The sequence below is a fragment of the Oryx dammah genome, unplaced genomic scaffold (genome assembly GCF_014754425.2).
Source record: "Oryx dammah isolate SB20612 unplaced genomic scaffold, SCBI_Odam_1.1 HiC_scaffold_1, whole genome shotgun sequence".
NCBI lineage: Eukaryota > Metazoa > Chordata > Mammalia > Artiodactyla > Bovidae > Oryx > Oryx dammah.
Window position 1 is genome coordinate 108,691,904 of NW_024070185.1, and position 21,095 is coordinate 108,712,998.

At 39.7% G+C, this 21,095-nt stretch overlaps 1 protein-coding gene across 1 annotated transcript; it reads right to left on the bottom strand.

The window, feature by feature from the left end:
• Positions 1–1,240: 1,240 nt before the first annotated feature.
• On the bottom strand, positions 1,241–16,130 carry RAB14 (RAB14, member RAS oncogene family). The gene is made up of 7 exons (XM_040241238.1): positions 13,620–16,130; positions 12,501–12,554; positions 11,017–11,194; positions 8,378–8,444; positions 5,453–5,540; positions 5,065–5,095; positions 1,241–4,110 (listed from the first exon to the last, which is right to left on the bottom strand). The coding sequence occupies exons 1-7, from the start codon at positions 13,669–13,671 to the stop codon at positions 3,933–3,935; spliced, it is 648 nt and encodes a 215-aa protein (XP_040097172.1). The 5' UTR covers positions 13,672–16,130; the 3' UTR covers positions 1,241–3,932.
• Positions 16,131–21,095: the final 4,965 nt, after the last annotated feature.

The window sequence follows — 21,095 nt, forward strand, 5'->3', positions numbered from 1 at the left end:
TGAAGTGTGTTGTATCCGTCAGTGATTTGAAAACGCCTGTTCAGATCCCTTTCCTCAGCGAGACACAGTCTTTGGTGGAAAATTAGAACTTTGGGAAATCCACGTGCATTTTTAGTTGTTCGGTCACATCTGACTTTGTGACCCCCATGGACTGCGACCCACCAGGCTCTTCTGTCCCTTTGATTATTCGGACAAGAATACTGGAGTGGGCTGCCATTTCCTCTTCCAGGGGATCTTGCTAACCCAGGGATCGAACCCGCGTCTCTTGCTCTGGCGGCTAGATCCTTAGCACTGAGCCAGCTGGGAAGCCCTTGGAGAATCTGGCCCAGTGGCAAATTCAAACTGTGTTCAGACTTCAGGGTGGTGTTAAAATATTCCCAGCAACTGTTTTCTAGGTTCCTAAACAGCTTTTGAACCAGAACAGGTATTATATACCATGTTACTATATATAGTATAGCACTATTCTCTGACCACCTGCTGAGGTTTATATTCCTAAGTTGTTTGCCTAGAGCTGGACCATTAAGATCTGGGATAGGGACTGACATGGGATAAATATGATTAAAGACAGTGAAAATAGCATAAAACTAACACCTAGTAAGTTCTAGAAAACATCACTTCCAATGTAAAGTTGACTTGATAAGTGTCTTTTTTACTTACATTCTTTGTTTCATTTTCACAAGTCTTGGCAAAATGCTTAAAAACCTTGCCTCTTCAACAATTATTGAAATCCTTCAAGGACAGTTTCCTGGTCTGTCCATGTACTGAATGAGGGTAAAATACTTTCTTCCTGAACTGCCACATGAACAGGAATCATTTGTCTTCTGTTAAGGGTGCGAACTGAGCCACACGTTTATAAGAAAAGTGAAAGCGAAGTCACTCAGTCGTGTCCGACTCTTTGCGACCTCGTGGACTGTGCTTACCAGGCTCCTCTGTCCATGGGATTCTCCAGGCAAGAATACTGGAGTGGATTGCCATTTCCTTCTCCAGGGGATCTTCCCAACCCAGGGATCGAACCCGGGTCTCCTGCATTGGAGGCAGGCCCTTTAACCTCTGAGCCAAGAGAGCACACTTAAAACTGGTGTGGAGAACTTCCCGAAACTACGGTCTTACTGATTTAGATAAGGTGATTTGTGTATGAAAGCAAACACCTGGTCTCAAAAGACGTCTTTCCAAAGAAACTCTACTCCCTCTGATTATCTAAAAATCACCAGCCACCCTCCCCCCAAAAAAAAAATCAAAATCACTGCATCAAACACTTTATTGTCCTTGAAAAATACCTGAACATCATACTGGAATGTCTAACGCATAGAGTACTGAGCACCAATTACTACTCAGGAGGGCCTCATAGGAGCAAGGGCAACAAGGAACCCAGAAAAGCAGGTGACCACACAAGTAATAAGCTCTCCGTGGATTAAAAATGAAAGGAAGTCCACATTCTCCCCAAGGTGCGCTTGCCCAGTATCTGGCACACAGATGTTTACAACAGTCTGCCTCTCTCTCGGAGCACCCAAGTTTATTACAGGGGATTACACAAGCAAGTAACAGAATCTGGTCCTAAGCAGCCAAGGGAGAACAGTGTCCGCCACCAGATGTGCTGGTCTTACACTGGAAGAGGCCAGACACCACTGAGAGTGTGACCTGAATGCACGGGTCAGACCGGAGCGCCATTACCGAGTGATGTGGATTCATACACTATTGACACAGACGTCTCTTTTTAAACAATTAAGGGCAGTTCTGCAGTAAAAACTGGCAACTTAATGCCAAATAGCTATTTGCCTGAAGAAAATATGAAATCCTGGTATAATTTAGAAAATAAGGCAAACAATTTTACTTTAATCTAGATACAGGTACTTTATTTACAAATATTTAGATTAATAGCATTTTGTTACATCAAATGAAGAGTACAGCAGTCTGAGTAAATCCTGTCACAGAACAATTAAGACCCACTGTGACGAACTCTGGGAACCAGGGTATGCACCTAAAGACGCCCCAGGCTTCAGTCTGTGATGGCTGCCTTGCACCCCGGGGGGTGGGTGGGTGGGTGGTTTTTTGTGAATATTTACACACATACCAGCAGGTCATGGTCCCTGGGTGAGCCCCTTGTGATCCAACAGTGTAAGCAAAACGGATCGCTGTGCGTCCCTAACAGCACATTCCCGATACACTCCAGGTATCTTGTTTTTTAAAAAAGTTAAACAAAGACAAAAATAAAGATGAGTCCACAAATTAACCAAATCTTATTTTCTGCACATTCCAGTTTTGGCTTTTATTTAACATTGACTATACAATACTCTCGTACTACCACGTGTTTACAACCCAGAAAGCAGTATTTTTTCCTTTAGTGTCTGTAAATAGGGATTTTAAATGTGTATTTTAAACACAGCAGTTGAGCTGAGAGTGCATTTTATATAATATACTGAGGTTTTACCTATCCTACTTCAAATAACTTCTCAATTCCCAGCCTGAACCATAAACTCAATTAGGAATCAATCAACAGAAGTAAAGAACTTGGTAAAACATAAGTTTGCTGTCTACAGAAATGAGATCGTTTCCTTGCAATACAGTATCTTCAGTGGCCACACCGCCTAGTGCAAAGTAGTAACTTACTTTCTATCGGTACAAACACTGCAACACCATGAGAAACACTTTCCCCTTCACAGAACAATTTATGCCAACATGACATAAATACACTAAGAATACAAGGGGCGTCTTAAATTATGTCACTGTAGTGTTAAAAACGCACTATTTAAAATCCCTTAACAGCAGACCTGCGGTTCTGGCTGTCTGGTTCAGAATCTCACCATTCCGAGATACAGGTATAAAAGCTTAAAATGTGCAATAAGAAACCCAGCCTTTTTTCTTCTTCTATACAGTAAGGCAAGAAATGCAGCCTGTAATGCAAAATGTTTACAAAAGGAGAAAAGCAGGTTAGCACATTGTTGATTGCACGAGAACAGGTAAGAAAATCAGCAGGTAAGCCACAGTGCCGAGATGGAGCAGACTCTGCTAGTGTTAGTCCTCTGACGCCAGGAGCTCTTCCCAGCATCATGTCCCCAAACACCGCCAGCACCAGAGGGTGGAGCCGGTATATGTGTGAACAGAAGTCGTGTCTATTTCCTCGTGGGAAATGGAAGGGAGTAACATGGTCACATATAGGTCCTACTGTACAAACTGGTATTTTATACTGTTCCAAGGCCAGTAATCAATTTATTTTCTTCATTAAAATAATATACACAGAATGTATTGTTAGTTCGGTTCCTTCAAATTTTATACATATTTACTTTCTGCTAAAGAGAAAAAGATAAAATGGTGTAAAAAAAAAAAAGGATAAAGCTATTAATTAAGCATAAGAAAAAAGAAAAATGGATATTTTCCCTGTGCAAGGCTAAGACAGAAGCAAACCGCCTTAAGAAAAATGCCACCCACACAACAGGGAATTTATCCGACAAAAACAAAAGGCTTTGAAGAACGCTTTCTCTATCATCAGAAGTCATTTCACAGCAATAAATTTATGGGTTACAACAGACATACCTGAACAGTTGAAGATGGGAAGAAAGCTTAAGATATCATCAAATTAAACCATACAATGAGGCAAAGCCTTGCCAAAAAGAGGGAGGGGTAAAAAATCAGGTCCAGCATCAGTGCTCCGTTTAAGTCATGGACTGGTGACATACCTATCAGGAGGACAATCAGGGGGAAAAAGTCTCGATTTACCATGCAGGAGAGATTTATTACTCTACTTGCCTGTGATAACCTGATTACATCTAATTGTTTAGCAGTTTAGTATTGTGTTAAACTGTTTTTACAACAGAGTTGTTTTTTTCTTTTTAATTAAACCCAGTAAGATGTACAGAAGACAGTGAGGCAGTAAAAAGTACTGCTTCCAACAGACAGAGGTGAAAGGTCGAGTGAGAGCCACGGCGAGGAGGTCACTAGCAGCCGCAGCCTTCCCTCTGGGGCTGGGGCTCGCTGGTTAGCCGGCCCCCCTGTGGGGCTGAAGGTTTGTGCTGTACACCAGACTCGGCGGCATTCAGATCCAAGCTTCCATCCTGAATGTTCTGATAGATCTTCTTGGCAGCCTCAAGGAAAGCATCTTCCACGTTCTCTCCCCTAAGAGGCAATCGACAACTTGACTGGCAAACCATAGCTTTCTACAAAACGTAAGACATTACACAATGACCTGTTGCTAACCTTTAGTCAACTGCCATGATGTCTTCAACTCAGCCACTGTCATCTAATAAGGGATTACCGGAAGACTGAGCTAAGAGAACAGCATGGGGAATACTTTCTGTGGAAAGCGTACAAACAATACCAAGAGCTCTTTGTGCAAACCTACTTGAAACTGTACAGTGCTCTAATCATTAAAATGCTATATAGTAATATGTAACAATAATTAAGCGGGCCATAATGGGGGGTGTTCTACACAGAGATAAAATTATCTCCAAACAGTATTCCAGGACTTGTACGGCTGATCAGCCAAGCATAAACTGTACTGTTCTTACCACGCTTAGCCATGTTCTCGTTTGATATTGGCCCTTTTAGCACCAACAGTATAGACGAGGCTAAACACTTTTTGTTTAGGAGTGGAAAATTTTATAGGAGTGCTGGGGTTCAATAATGAACGTGGAATAACAATTAGAAATGTTAATTATGCTTCTAATTACTCTTAAGACATTGACTATTTCCTAAAGTCATGCTTTTACTAAATGAGAAGTATTAAATCAACAGGTTGAACAACCTTGAGTCCAACATGCCAAATTCAGCCTTGGTTGTAAAGGTCACTGTTAGCCTTTACACAATTTGTGTTAACACAATTTCACTTATTAACCTGTGTTACCAATGGGTATAATCAAGGTATAATATTTTAGGGAAAGTAACAAAAAACATTATTTTGAAATGTGAAACAAGCCAAGGAATTTTTGCTGTTTTCCCTGCCATAAGCATTACACATTTACATATTATACATTATATGTATATATACATTATACATTTATATATATATGATTCTACTTTGAGAAATTTGAATATAATTAAAAATTATCTACTAGTTTTAGTCATACTTACGTTTTTGCACTTGCTTCAAGGAACAATAAACCTAGAAATAAAATTCAGACTATGAAGAACATTTCAAATTAACTCACAAGGACATTCCCTTTAGTGACTTCTGAGTAAAACGTTCCCATCAGCTTTCAGTACTACCACCACAGTATTTTATGAAAGACTATGAGTTTGAAATGAGGGAATCTTTATGTCATTAAATAATTCTACTGCCCTCGAAATGAATCCCACATACAAATGCATTTTGTTATTTCCTCTTTCTTCAATTTGAGCAATTTGCACTTAAAAAAAAGAAAAAACTGTCGAATCACCTGCACTGTCAAAACCCGACTTCTCCTTAGAAATTCTCCCGTGTGTGACCCAAAAAAGCCATTAAGTCTCAAAAGAAACCCACCGTTTTCTTCGGCAAACTGTTTGGCTTCCTCATACGTCACATCCCGCTGAGCCTCCAGGTCTGCTTTATTCCCTATGAGGATTATCACCTGGATTGAAAGAGAGACGTCTTACACAAGAGCAACCTTTAAATCAGACGTGAAAACTCTAAAATCCAAAAATCTGGAGGAAAAAACATGCAGGTCTAAAAAAGAAACTAAATACTAGCAATTACCCATCAGACAATGGCTACAGAATCATGAAGGTGTAACTATGAAGAGGGACAGAGGATGTCTCCCAGGACACTGCCTGCAAGAGATGGTTTCTGCCTTTCATTAGATTTTCTAAAGTTCCTGGAATCCACAGAAAGCTTTAAAACTACTAGTTCAACCTCTGAGGCTACAAGTAAGGAAATTAATACTCAAATAAAGCAAACAAGGACTTGTTAAAAGATCACTCCAGAGTCTGTGGTAGGCAGACATTAGAATTGAGGCAGAAAACCCAAACTGGGGCCTTGCAATCCTGCCCTCCCCTGCACCATTCCCAGGCTGGACCAGGTCTGTAGCAACTGGTAACAATGGCTGCATCCACAATGGGGGACAGCGGGGGTGGGAGAACCTATGTACAGTGAGTTCAAATTTAAGGCAAAAATGTTCCCCTTCAAAACTGATGTGGTAAATCCAGATACTTTAGAAATGGATGGTTTCAACTAAAAGGGTTGTCCATCACTAACTTCTTTTCATGTGAAATTTCAGCCCCTGGCTGTCCTTTCAAAACATGGTGTCCATGAACTGTAACTATTTTGACCCAAATGTCCACCTTTAGCATTCTTCAATCAGTGTGGACAAGTGCCCACTGAGGATGGGAAAACGTTTCCACCAATCCAGTAAAGAATACGGCAGTAACACTTAAAAAATGAAATCAAGGTTTTAAAAAAATCAAAGTTGGTAAAGTCATGATGGCTAAGTAGTACAGGGCCATTATAACACAGGCACTCAGTGTAACAAATGTTTGCTTAACGGAGACAACACTGCCTGCTCTCCATTCCTTAAGCATTTCCAAACCACGCTTCCCATCCTCAGGAGAGGGGAGGCGTAACGTGGCATGCTAACAAGACAGAGGCGCAACATACACTATCAACGAAATTAGAAAGCGTGTGACTTCCACAGAGAAATCAAAGGCAAAGTTACAGAAAACACAACGTTTCCATTGGACCTTGAGTTTTTCCTTCTTCTATAATAAGATCTGGTAAGATTTTAAGAGGCATAAAGGAAACAAGAAGGACATGGCTAATTTTTTTTTTATTATGCTCCTCTAACGACTCTCTAAATTGTTTTCTTGCTGTTTTTAATATTTTACTTGAACATAACAAAAGAATCACAAAAGTTTACTCAAGAGAAGAGCTCTTATATATACCTTTCACCAAGTGTCCCCAGTACTAGGATCTTACACACTTACTGTGCACACTCAACACCAGGGAACTGCCATTGGCACACCCTACAATCCTCACTGAGAGTTCAGTTTTCCTGCGTGTAGTTCTGTGCAGTTTTACTGCAGGTACAGACCTGTGTCACCACGATCGGCTTCTTCACTAAAAACGGGCTGCACTGCGCTCTCCACAGTCAACTCACACCTTCACCCCGTCACTAACCCCTGGCAACCACAAATCTCCTCTCCAACTCAGTAACTTTTCTTTTTGAGACTGTTATATATAAATGGAATCATACAGTATGTACTCTTTCAAGACTGACTGTTTTCATTCAGCACAACACCCATGAGGTCTATTCATCTACAGGTGATTCCCTTGTGTGGCTGGAGAGTATGCCCCAGAACAGATGCACCAAACTGTTTCACTGTTTACCTACTGAGAGCCATCTAGGCTGCTTCCAGTTTTTGACTACTGCAAACGAAGCTGTATGAACATTCACCTATAGACTTGCATGTACACCTACAGTGGGTTTACTGTGATAACAAACAGGAAAGTTCCAGACACAGTCCCTGGCATAAAAGGCAAACCATGTTAACTGACTCTTAAAATAATTAAGTCGCTGTTCCCTCATGAAAGCCAATCTTACCACTGATTACATATTTACTAAACCAGGCCACTGCCAGGCTCTGGGGTACAAAGCTAAGTCAGACACAGGCCTTACTCTCACAAAGCTCAGTCAGTCCCAGCTCAGGGCCTTTCTTCACTTGTTCTGGAATACGCTCCACAGAATCCACCAAAACCTTTTTACTCCTAAGTCCCAGCTCAAACACCACCTCCTCTGTCAACCTGGTTTCTCCAGACGGCACTGTTCATACTGGCTGCCCCTAAACACACCACCAGCAAGCGCTAGCCCGGCCAGGCTGTGTCCAGCTTCACTCTGCTTTCCAGTAGCCATCTCCCCATAGGTGATCTCCCTGCTGGACTATAACCTTTCATTGGCCAAAGACCCACATTCTTTTTTGTATACTGCAGAGCCTACCATAGTAGCAAGTCTTTAAAATCTCAAATAAATAACGATCTTTTCAGACTGGCTAATTTTTTATAATATGCAGAACTGTTTTTATTTTTAATTGAAATTTTTTGAGACTCATGTAGTAAGAAATTATAGAGATCCCTAGTACACTTTGCCCAGCTTCCTCTAATGGTAACATTTTATGAAATTAATGCAGATTGAAGTGCAAGTTTCAGATTTCATAGTCTCCATCTGACATGAGATCACCACCCCACTTGTAACTTTCATTTTTCTTAAACCACAAACATGAACAAAAACCAAGGGTAAGCGCGAAACCTGGCATAATCCATATTCGAAAAGAGCGTCTAAGTTTTCTTCAGTTTAAGAATAAAGATTCTCTCGTTCCTAGTACCCAAATACAAAAAAAGTCCACTTAGCAAATGGCTTTGCTTTCAGGGTCAACTTAGATCCTAAGCGTTTTGTACAGCAGACGTCGTTTAACTCACAGTGTTTGGGTTGGTGAGGTTCCTGGCGTCCGTCAGCCAGCTGCTCAGGTGATTATATGTGCTTCTCCTGCAAAAGTTAAGAGTTTAGTTTTGTGCCTGCCACATACCATTGTCATTTCAATAGGGAAAAAAAGAAACTTCATCAAATATATTTTAAATATATAGTTAAAAAGTATTTTTGATTTGACTAGATTGCTGCCCTAGAGAATTGTGGAATGTAAACATACACTTTTCAAATATCTAGCCAAACCTTTTGTTTTAAATAAACAACTCAATAGTCAACAACTTTACTAATCACTTACACGTCAGGAGTAAATTATTTACATTTAAAAACATAGACCAATTAGCAAGCAAGAACAAGATAAAAAATTGATGGAAAATAATTCTGAACTCTGAATTTTAAAAATCGGCTTTAAGAAGATTAATACATTTGACTAGAAACTGAAGTCCCCAGGTATATCAGAGAGTGAGTTTATCCTAACTGTACACTCTCATTTACCAGCAGCTAGATCATTTGGGGACTCAGAACGCCGTATTTCTCCATTTCCTCCAAATCTGAGAGTTTAAAATCTCCTGGCTTCTTTGCATTAGCCAAGTAGGACCTAAGACAGCAAACAAATCCAAATAATTTAAAATAATACATAATACACTACTATTATTAGTTAGACTTTACCAAAAAGGTCAAAACATTTTTTAAATTTTGATGGTTAAAAATATTTCTAATTTTTACAGACTCATAGAACATTAATCTATCAGGTGAGGCAACAGAGCCCCATCAAGAGGCAGGAATGATTTCGGAGCAGGTGCAGGGCCCTCTACAGACTCTGTGTCCTGAAGTGTTTTGAGTTCAATCTAGTGAGTATGTTCCATCATCTCCAGCTGCCAGTGTTCACACAGAATCTGATATACTCCTTTCCCAGAGAGAACGGAGAAGAATACCTTACTCAGAATTTCTTTTTAGTGTGCTATATCATACACAAACCATCACCTACATGTCAGAAAAGTCACATAAAAAGTTTTTTCCCAGTGTTTTCAACTTGTCCAAGTAAACAATGATCAAATGTAAATTTTAAAAAGCACAAGCCGTTATCACTTATATCACAATAGGCTGGAATTTAAAAAAGAACACACAAAGAAAAAGCAAAACAATCTACAATACTATAGATACACTTAAGGACACACCATCGTAGTTAAATTTTATTAATAATGAATGAAATTTTCAACTATGCAGCGCCTTCAGGAATGTATCCCTCACAGAAGCATGTCCGTACAAATGGCCAGGTGCTTTACCTGTCTTCCCACAAAACCACTTACCAGTTGCCTGGCTACAGTGAAGAGCCTTAAAGCTGTTCCCTCTGTTTTGCCCTGAGACCACCTAATTTGAAAATTTAGTAAAACTTCAATCACTATAATCATAATCATCCACTATCTTTATTCTAAATAAATAAAATAACCTTGTTGCTACTGCTGCTGCTAAGTCGCTTCAGTCGTGTCCGACTCTGTGTGACCCCACAGACGGCAGCCCACCAGGCTCCTCCGTCCCTGGGATTCTCCAGGCAAGAGTACTGGAGTGGGGTGCCATTGCCTTCTCTGAAAATAACCTTAGGAAACACCAAATTAAACAAACTTAGGACTGAAGCGACTCAGCAGCAGCAGCAGCAGGAAAGAGTGTTCACTGCAGAATTCCTCAGTGGGGCTCCTCAAGAGCAGCACGAAGCACTTCCCAGAAGGAAACACATGTGGGAAGTCTACCACTCAGCCCCCCTTACTGATGCCTACCCGTTCAAAGGTGAGACAGGAGTCACTCTGCTTCAGACACTCTGCATTAATAGGAAAGGTGGTCTAATTCATTTTCTAGCTTACAGCAGACAAACAGCACAGCGTTTAATGAAGTGGCACAATTTTCCCAAATTAAACATTTAAGGTCCAGTTTTGTTATTCTGTATCAATTACTTTTGAGTTTCCATAAATAGCAGAGCTGAAATAAATTTAATCTTGCAGCATGAAGTATCATGAGCTACTTCAATCCATTTTAGGACACAAAAAAATTTTAATAAATATTTCAGATTCAAGTATGAAAATTTTTTATAATCTACCACATTGGATTAGCAAAACTACTTAATTCCTTTGCTTGGCCTTATTTTGAAGACGTGAACTTTAACACTGCTACTGCTGCTAAGTCGCTTCAGTCATGTCCGACTCTGTGCGACCCTATGGACGGCAGCCCACCAGGCTCCTCCGTCCACAGGATTCTCTAGGCAAGAGGCTGACTAGAGTAACTCTTAAAGATTTGCTTGCTTTCTACTGAAGTGAAAATATTTGGTGTGAAATATTTCACCTCAAGTAGTTCAACTAACACTGCTTTTCCGAAGAGTATTCTTTCACTAGCTCCACCAGCATCTCATAAAGTTTTCTTTAGTCTTACCCACTTTCAGATAAGGAAATCAACATGTTATCAACATATCAAATCTCACACACAGCAATCTAGAGGGAAAAAAACCCCTAAAACCCAAATAATAAGTCATTTCACAGATACACAATTACAAACTATAGAATGCCGAACAATTTTTAAAAAATCACACTGCCTCAAGTAGATTTCCTTTCTCAAGTATGAAGGCTGGAAATGATTGACCTCTCACCTAGTGATGTCATACACCATCAGCGCTCCCGCAGCTCCTCTATAGTAGCTTCGCGTGACAGCTCTGAACCTCTCCTGTCCTGCTGTATCCCAGATCTGCAATTTGATTTTTTGGCCACTAACTTCAATTATTCTCGTACCAAATTCAACACCAATTGTGTGAGGACAGTCAGCCATAACTGTTAGGGAAGAAAAGAAATACAATATTCCAACTTGCAGAAAGCTTCAAATTTAGATCTATGGGAAAATGATCTACTAGACAACCAAAAGACTCACTAATGCTTATAGGCTACAAACAGATTAAAGCCTGCATGGAAAGAAAGACATCAGCAAAAGCCCTTAAGTAAGAAGTCACAGGGATGTGACTGGAACAGGCTTAGAAATTTCTGCAAGGAACCAAATAATAAATAGTTCACATTTTGCCAAAAGACCTCTGTTACAAGGACTCCACTCCACTAAAGCATAAGAACAGCCACAGACAATACATAGAATAGGCATGACAGCATTCCAGGAAAACTTCACTTCTAAAAACAAGCAGTGAGTGCCTGGATTTGGCCCACAGGTTACTATTTGCTCTGGGCTAAAACAATCTGCTAATTAAAAATAAGGATTTTAATAAACTCTTCATAACAACATTATACTATTTAGCCTTCTGACAATTCTTACCTAATAAATTAATGGTTTTAAGACTCTAGGAGTTTTCAGTCAAACTAGTATTTATTCTGTAAAATGTTATCAATATTTCAAAGATGGTCATGAAATTTAGTATGTATTTATAATTATGTATTTCCAAGTCTAATCCAATAGGACAAGTCTATTCATCCTTTCTTTACAATGAGGCCACTGAAAACCTAAATTCACTGTTCTTCCTCTATAGCACACAGACTGCTAAACACTTCATAAAATGCTACATTAAGCCAAAAAATGCCACAGAAATAATGTTAACTCTTGGGAACAATTTCAACTATATTTAGCCTGTCAGTTACATAAAATAGAATGGCCCCTTCTCCTACCACACAAGACAGAGTAGCACTCTTGACTCTAAAATGACCAGCCACGGACGCAGAAAGAACTCCATTTTAAATATTTCCAATCTACTATTATTTTGCTCTTAGCAAATGATATCTGAGCACATTTCCCTTAATAAGATAATTTCTACAATGGAAAGTCAGAGAACAAGATAATTTAAATTTGAAATTATATATTTTTATTTTTCAGTAGTATATATTTTTAAAACCGAAGTTTATATCATCAAAAATCTAGTCAATCAAACTATATATGGCATAAAAAAACACCGCCATATATACAAGTATATTTCATCTGTACCTATTTTAAAAAAAATAAAAATCACTTCCTAAAGACAAAAGTACACATACATAGGGAAAAGCTATATTTTATTGCATAGAGTATACTGAAAATCACTTTAAAAGGCAAGAAGGTGGCAGGACGCCTCTGCCGACGTCCTGCCTCACACGCTGAACTTACACTTTTTCTCTGTGAACTGGTGAAGCAAGCAGGACTTTCCTACTCCCATGTCCCCTGTTGAAGAAAAGTTCCAGTGTTACCCTCGCAGAGTCACAGGCAGGGACTGCTATGCCTCTTTTACCCTGTTACACCACAAACCTCTGGGCCTTAAAAGATTTTCATTTTCATGAGTTATAATGAGGTCAAAAGATCTTAAAGGTAGGTTTTCACTGTGATATATAAACTGACTATTCCCAACCTTCACTGGTGGTAGAATCTGGTTATGAATTATGTCAACAGACAGACACCAGCTGGGAAAAGCTTTTTAACAGAGAAACTGCTGTAATGGTGTTTTCTACTTTAAACTATTGCAGCTTTTTGTTTTTTTCCCTTAACCCACGCATAAAAGCCAAAACCTCCTAGGAGTGACCAACAGGGCAGCATATAGCAAGTAGAAATCATCAGCTTTTGGAATTTGACTCACTAGGTCCCATGTGATCTCACATTTCTTATAGACTTTCACCAGAGACTGTGATTCGCATGGAAATCCTAACAGAACAGGTGTCATCTCTGACTGTACTAACAGCAGTTCAACCTTTGGTGAAGGAAGCATTACAATACAGTCACATAACCTCAATATTAAACCAAACTAATGGGAAGAATTAATAGAAAAATACGTATATTTCAACTTACTCTTACATATGGATAAACAGCATTGTCTTAATTTGAGCTAAATTTTCTTGAAAGTTGATTAAGAGAAAAACTACCATTATATTTCATGTATCTTACACAATTATTCTGAATTTTTATCAATTTTTGGAATCCACGGGGCTCTGAGAAATTTCACGATATTTTTGGAATGTATCAATGCTCCTAGGAAATTAATCTCATTCCCAGTATTAACTTTCAGGTAGCCCTCAAGAAAAAATAACATCACTTCCAAAGTAGCCAGCTTTGTACCCAGGGTCACAAGGTAACAGGTACATCATTGATGAAAAATAAATCCTACCAAAGGAGTTTTAATTTTGCAGTGAAAAAGACAAGTATTCACTTCCCCTGGGGTACTATGTTAAGTATTGGCATATAAACATTTTGCATTTTAACCTTTGGAGAACAAGAGTCTAAGGTAAACAAGCTTACCGATAATAATATACTTAAAGATGTAGGAGTAGTTGTATGGTGCAGTTGCCATGGCGGCACTAGAAACAAAGAAAACCGAGTTACTGCAGGGAAAGTGCGCACGAGTTACCGAGGCTGTGCGTCCTGTGAAGGTATATACACGAGTTATCCAGGCTGTGCGTCCTGTGAAGATATATACACAAGTTATCCAGGCTGTGTGTCCTGTGAATATACGTAAAACAAACCACAGTGACTATCAGCAAAATGTAGGTCACAACAGCAGAAAAGAGTGCATTTCCCAAATTAATCAAATATACAAATTCTCTTGGATGAACACTGCTTCAACACTCTCATGTATTATCCACAGAAATAGAACATATATCAAAGCAATTCCAATATTTCACTTTAGGAAATACCAGATAAGAAATGCTACTCTGGAAAATTTTGATCAAGGAAATCTTTATAAATTTAAGTTTAAATAGTATCATTATAAATAGTCCTCCTCCCCTGTTAAGGTCTCCATTGCTGTTAACTCATCAAGTTTAATGATCTATTTGTTTGGAACACTTTGATTTTACAATAGAATGTTATAAAAAGTAACCACCAACTTATAAACACAAAATAACCTTTTCACTCTACTTGAAATAATCATAGCATCCAAAGAAAAAGTAATCATATTATTTCTAAGCGAAACGTCAGAAACAGAACCACATGAAACTGTTTTTGTTGTAGATTTTTTTTAAAGTCAATTATTGATCATTTCATACAGTTCCTAATGTACCATTTGAAGGTGAACAATATACCAAATGTATGCTATATATTTTTCCAGGAGTTAAGAGAAATAATGACATATTGTGGTTGTAAAATTTGAAAGTTTATGTATTACAAGATATGTTTGAAGATCACAGCTCATTTCTCACCCCCAGAGAAGACTTTAACCTAAAGAAATCTAATTTCCCTCCTACTTTTAATAACTTTAAAAAAACCTCTCCAATTTATTCAAATGAATGCCTTGACTGTGTCTGACACTGGGCTAGGTCCTAGAGAAATAAGAGGTGAATTCTAAAACTGGTAATAACTTATAATAAACTTTATTCCCCAATAAAACTGAAAGAAAAAAATTTATTCTCAAAGCAGTTTTCAGCTGAAGATAAAAATTCTTTATAAATATGAAGGTTTAACCTCATTTTTACAAAAACTGATTTTCCAATATTTTTTTAATCTGGTTTTTACTGTTCTAGCCAACTGTCACATACACAAGCCAGATACTTAACAGGATTGGGGAAACCCATTTACTGAAATTAACAGCTTACTATATGTTACATTTCAAATAAAATTTCTCAGTAACTAATAAAATTTAACTTGCAGAAAAAGTACATATTTAAAATAAGTGAATTATTATTAGGGAAGAGAAAGCTGTTAATTATAGTCAATTACCAGACAATCATTTCACACAATATAATCTTCCTCCTTAGCTGTATGAATTACATTTAACAGAACTGGGACATGCTGTCACTTATTTATTATCAGTCACATCACAGAAAACTCCCTTGACCAGTTCCTTCAGAAATGAAAGTGTTTCTAGTTAAAGTAACTGTGATTCTGAACATGATACATTAGTACGGTTGATTCCCTTTTTCCAGAAACAAGAATGACCTTCGTCCTGAGGTTCAAACTGGTCTGTATTATTCACCAAATTTTGAAGACAAGGAAAAGAATCATCTCTCACAATAAATGATATTTAAAGGTTATTAATTTCTTCTTGGGCTGCATCCCCTTCAGGTTGCTCTCTTCTAACTCATTTTTAACTTCTCTTTTAAACTTTTTTTCCCCATTCAAACTTGGGAGAAAGTAATCAGTCATCTTTAAACGACTGCTGCTCTCATGGGTCTCCTCTGATGTTGCTGTATCTTTTCTTTCTTCTAACTTAGTTATAGCTGTATATACTACGCTTCCTTTCATTTTATAATATTAAAACTGTGGACTCTTAACAATCCCAGTTTCTACTTGAAATGCTCTAAAGGCTAATCATGAAATTATAAACCAGTTCCAGTTGTACTAATTTGTGTACTTGCTAATTAATCATACAAGCATTTGTTAATATCTGAGATGACTGATTTTGAAATTTTATTTCCAACCATTAATTAGTAAGCTTTTTATAAATAAAAGAGAATCATCACTATTTCAGACTGAAAGCCAGAACCCTGTTCTCCATCTCACCACCCAATTTTCTGGTTAAGTTTCTTAAAAATTACAATAAAAATCCTAAAAAGCAGAGTTAAAGGAGAACTACTCAAACTAACTAATTCCAGTAGACAGGCAGCAAAAACTATCAAGCTCTGTAGCCACTAACACAAGATTTAAAAAGATTCCCATAGTTAACTGACACAGTTCACTCAAAACTATGTATTTGCAATAGAACCACGTTCCAGTGGCCCCTTTAACTATACTATGCTTGGGGCTTCCCTGGTGGCTAAGGGGGCAAACAATCTGCCTGCAACGCAGGACCCCTGGGTTCAGTCCCTGGGTGGGGAAGATCCCCTGGAGAAGGGCATGGCTACCCACGCCAGCATTCTTGCCTGGAGAATGCCATGGACACAGGAGCCTGGTGAGCTACAGTCCATGGGGTCGCAAAGAGCTGGATAGGACTGAACACTTTCCCTTATTAATACTGTTTTAGCAAAGGATTTCTCAACCTCATCTTGCGAACATGAAACATATACCACTATTAAGGTAAGAAATATATTTAAATGGAGTATATTTAAATGAAACTCTACAACAGGTGCTTTTTTTTTCACTTCATAGCAGCATGGATCTATTTCCAGGCCAATACATACAGACCTAATGGTTACTGCTGCTGCTGCTAAGTCGCTTCAGTCGTGTCCGACTCTGTGCGACCCCACAGACGGCAGCCCACCAGGCTCCGCCATCCCTGGGATTCTCCAGGCAAGAGCACTGGAGTGGGTTGCCATTTCCTTCTCCAATGCATGAGAGTGAAAAGTGAAGGTGAAGTCGCTCAGTCGTGTCTGACTCTTAGCGACCCCATGGACTACAGCCTACCAGGCTCCTCCATCCATGGGATTTTCCAGGCAAGAGCACTGGAGTGGGGTGCCATTGCCTTCTGGTTACTAAATGCATGTTAAATACTAATCACTGTTGTGCCAAAATAGAATCACACTGTCTCCATCTACTGAATCAGACAGTGTTCCAAATAGAACTAGACATATAAATGGCAAGTTTTGAAATGTATAAATACAGAGGAAGGTAGGTACTTTCAAATACTGCGCCTGTGGGAATCTGAAGTGCCAAAATATTTTGACTAAATAAAGTGCATCAGTACTATGAAATGATACACATCTAACTGAAAAACCATTTAGATATATGCATTAACCTGGAAGCATAGTCACGATTTTAAGTGAAAAAAAAACCAACATGCTGCAGAGTTCCATGAGATAACATACACCCATTTTTAAAGACATACACACATGATCCTATATGTATACAATACAGAAGAAAACACACCAAACTGTAAAAAATTAACACATGGAATGAAAGAGAAAAAGGAAGGGGAGAACTATTAGCTTTTTTTAATATCACTGAGAAAGAGAAAGTGAAGTCGCTCAGTTGCGCCCCACTCTTTGCAACCCTATGGACTGTAGCCTTCCAGGCTCCTCTGTCCATGGGACTCTCCGGGCAAGAACACTGGAGTGGGGTGCCATTTCCTTCTCCAGGGGATCTTCCAAACCCAGGGATCGAACCCGGCTCTCCTGCATTGTAGGCAGACCCTCTGAGCCACCAGGGAGCCCTGACAAGTCACTGGGAAGACCCTGTAAGCATCCACTACATTCAGTAGTAATACCCTAAAACAGTAAAAGTGAAAAAAAAAAGACTGTTAAAATATTCTAAGCATTTTTACATATAATTCTAATGTGAAACAAGAACAAACAAAAAAACCCCAGCCATGATATTTCCAACATTACTTCCACATTTACCAATAAAATGGGGAACATCATACCAAGTGACTCGTGATCAGATTCAAACACAAACCAGAGGGGGATTCCCTGGCTGTCCAGTGGCTACGACTCTGCTTTCACTGCTGAGGGCCCAGGTTCAATCCCTGGTCGGGGGAACTAAGATCCTAGAAGGTCCCTGGTGCTGCCAAAAATAATAACAAAACAAAAAACATAAAAACTAGAAACAGCTCTAATCCCCAATAATGGAGTATATTTTTTCATTTTCTTATTGTTTGAGTCCTTGCTGTATTAACTTACACGTCTAATCCTTTCACAGCTGTTACGCACGCAGCATTTTATTCCACTCTTAGGACATAAGGTGTTGCTGTGTAATTTCTATGTAACCGATTCAAGACACAAAGGAAAAAAGCAACCCCTAAATAAACATATTCTGGGTGACTTAAATTCTGACCCTTATAGTTTAAACCAAGTGAGGCTTTTTTATACATGAAAAATGCTGTTAAAGACACTTGAACCAAGATAAACTGCTTTTGTGATTCCAATATAAAAAGTTTTAAATTATGTTAGGTTTTGACAATACAGTAATGATCAAAAAATACGTATACATATATATATTTATATTTATACATGGGCCCTCACTTCATGGAGCTCAAGAAGAGAAGCCCTTTGGTGCACTTACAAGACTGCACCTGATCTGTCAGTGAAGTGGACACAAAACTTTGGGAGTTAATCTATTAAACTAATCAAAATATGTGGTCAATTTCCTGTCCTCAACCTTAAAGCAACCTCTGAAAATAACCCACTCATCTCTGAGAGCCACCTAAAAATCACCTCAGTTTTGACAAGATATTTGATGTCACACTTTTTTATAAATTAATGTGGTAACAAAAAAGTTGATTTCTCCATGTGTCAAGAGAAAGACAAAATTTTTCAGCTAATTATGATGGCATGCTGTGAACAGGAAACAAAGTAACACCGTACCTCTGTCCACAGAAGGGAAAGTATTCACGAAAAAACACAAAACTGAAACCCTGCACTTAGAACTGAAAGGACTAGAAACAGCGAAAAATTCACTGAGGAAAGGACGTCTGAGATCTGCTTCAAAATCACCTGGTGGATGGAAAAGAATCTACAGTAGGGTGGAAGGACTTTCTCGGTGGCGCCACGGATAGGAGTCCACCTGCCAATGCAGGGGACCCTGGTCCGATCCCTGTTCTGGGATGATCCCACATACTCGGGAGCAACCAGGCCCACACACCACAACTACTGAGCCCGAGTGCCCTAGAGCCTGTGCTTCCCAACAAGAGGAGCCGCTGCAATGAGAAGTCTGTGCACGCCAACGAACACCCAGCTCAGTCAAAAACAAAAACAGAATTTTAAAAAGTAAACAAAAAATAAAAATAGGAGAGTGGATATATGTGTATAACAGATTCACTTTTCTGTACAGCAGAAACTAATACAGCATTGTAAACCAACTATACTCCAATAAAAAGTTTTTAAAAAATAATGATTTGGTGGAGAGGGTACAAGTATATATGGATGAAATAAGACTGAGCGCTGTTGACACTGGATAATGGGTATATGAAATCTCAGTATACTACTCTATTCTGCTTATGTTTAAAACTGTCCAGAAGAAAGATTCTTAAAAGTATAGGGTCTTTGATACTTCTACTTGTACACTGCTGTCTCCAGTAATGCACAGCACTCTTAATCACAAAAAGTTTCAAGTTTTAAAAAATGAAACATATCTCAGTAGCCCTAGTTTTAAAGTAACTTATTTGCCTTACACAAAGTTTCCTCTAATTGTATAATATTTTACTAAAATTATGCAAAGATATTTAATACTGATAAAAATCAGTTGTAAAAACACTCCATATTCTGTTATAAGGTTGCAGTATGCACCACAATGAAGTTTAACATGAAATGTAAAAAAAAAAATAAAATGTTTTAAGTGTAGCTTTAATTCCAAGGGAATTTTTTAGGTTATTAAAATTCTAAAAGTTTTACATCTTTACAGTAACTGCTATTTACTGAGTGCCTAATATATGTCAGCTACTTTATAAGCAATCTCTAATTCTAAACACTCACTTTACAAATAAGGAAGCCAGCTCAAAGAGGAGATACATCCATGGTCATATACTACTAAAGGGAAAGCGACGATTAAGGCTCAGATCTAACTCTACAGCTCTCCAAAGCCATGTTCCTCTCACTCACTCAACAAATCTTAGACACTCACTACTAGCCTGGCACTGTCAGAGACAATGGGAGCTGACCAAACTTTAAGCAATGTGCTAAGGGTTTTAAACCCCACTTAAATTTTCACAACAACTCTAAAATGTAGGTACAGTTATCCCTTGAATGGATAAGGACCCTTAGTCTGAAGAGGTGAAGAAATTGCTTGAAGTCACCAGGAAGTGGCAGTACTGGAGGGGGAACCCTCCAAAACTCCTAGCCACTACAAGTCTAAAAGGCATGACCACGTAAATGGGTGTAAGCAGAAAACTGAAGGAAACTTCTGCAGCGTCTTGAGGAATCGGGGAGTGGAGCTGGGTTACTGTAAGGTCAAATCTGTGCTCGACAACCACACCGAGACACGAGGCAGTTCTGACAGCCAGGAAGCGAGCAGTCAACTTTGCAGGGCTTCAAATCTGGACTCTTGACACTTGCTGTGGGACCACCAGGAAAGCATCTGCTCCCTGGGAACTCGCTTCTTCTTCACACATCGAACGGAAATCTTGTCATCTATCCTCTGGGGTTGCAAGAATGTGAACTAGCAGTGCAGTGGCAGCCAGACTCTGGGTTATAAAGGAGCAGTCAGCTGTTATCCAAACGCAAACCCAGGGAAAAGGGAATCAGACTGTGGCTACACGTTCAGTGGTCCTGCCTGTGCCCCTGGCCTCACCTGAGCTTGCATGTACCAACGTTCATCAGCCACATCGCACCTCCACACCTGTTTCCTCACCTGGGCGATGAAGGTCCTCTACTCACCACCCAGAGCAACGTGAAGCAAGCTAAACCTGCGGGTCTAGATACCTAAAATCCGCGTCTAGCACACACAGTAAAGAGCAAACCACCGAAACACACTTGGCTCCGCCTTCTTTGCTTAAATTCTACAAAGGCCAAAAACTTTTTGTCCTCGTTATTTCCACACGCTACCGACGATCGAGACCGTACAGGAGGCCGCGTCCCCCAAACCAGAACCTCGCCGCACGGACCCCCCAGACCCCCGCCCCGCCCGAGGCCAGGCCGGTCCACCCCCACCGGCAAGGGCGCCGGAGTCGGTCCCGGCCGCAGGCGGGGCTCCGGGCGCCCGGCTTTTGTGCTCGGGGCCAGACGTGGCCTACGGGCCAGGGGACGCCACGTCCGGGGCTCGCGGGCTGCGGGGCGGCGCGGCTCGAGCGGGCAGACCCGGCGGGGGCAGGTCGGCGGCGGCGGCGAGGAGACGGGGGCCCGCGGGAGGCGCGAGTCGGCCCAGGCCGGCCGGAGAGGCGGGGAGGGCGACGCCGCACCCAGCCTTCCCCAC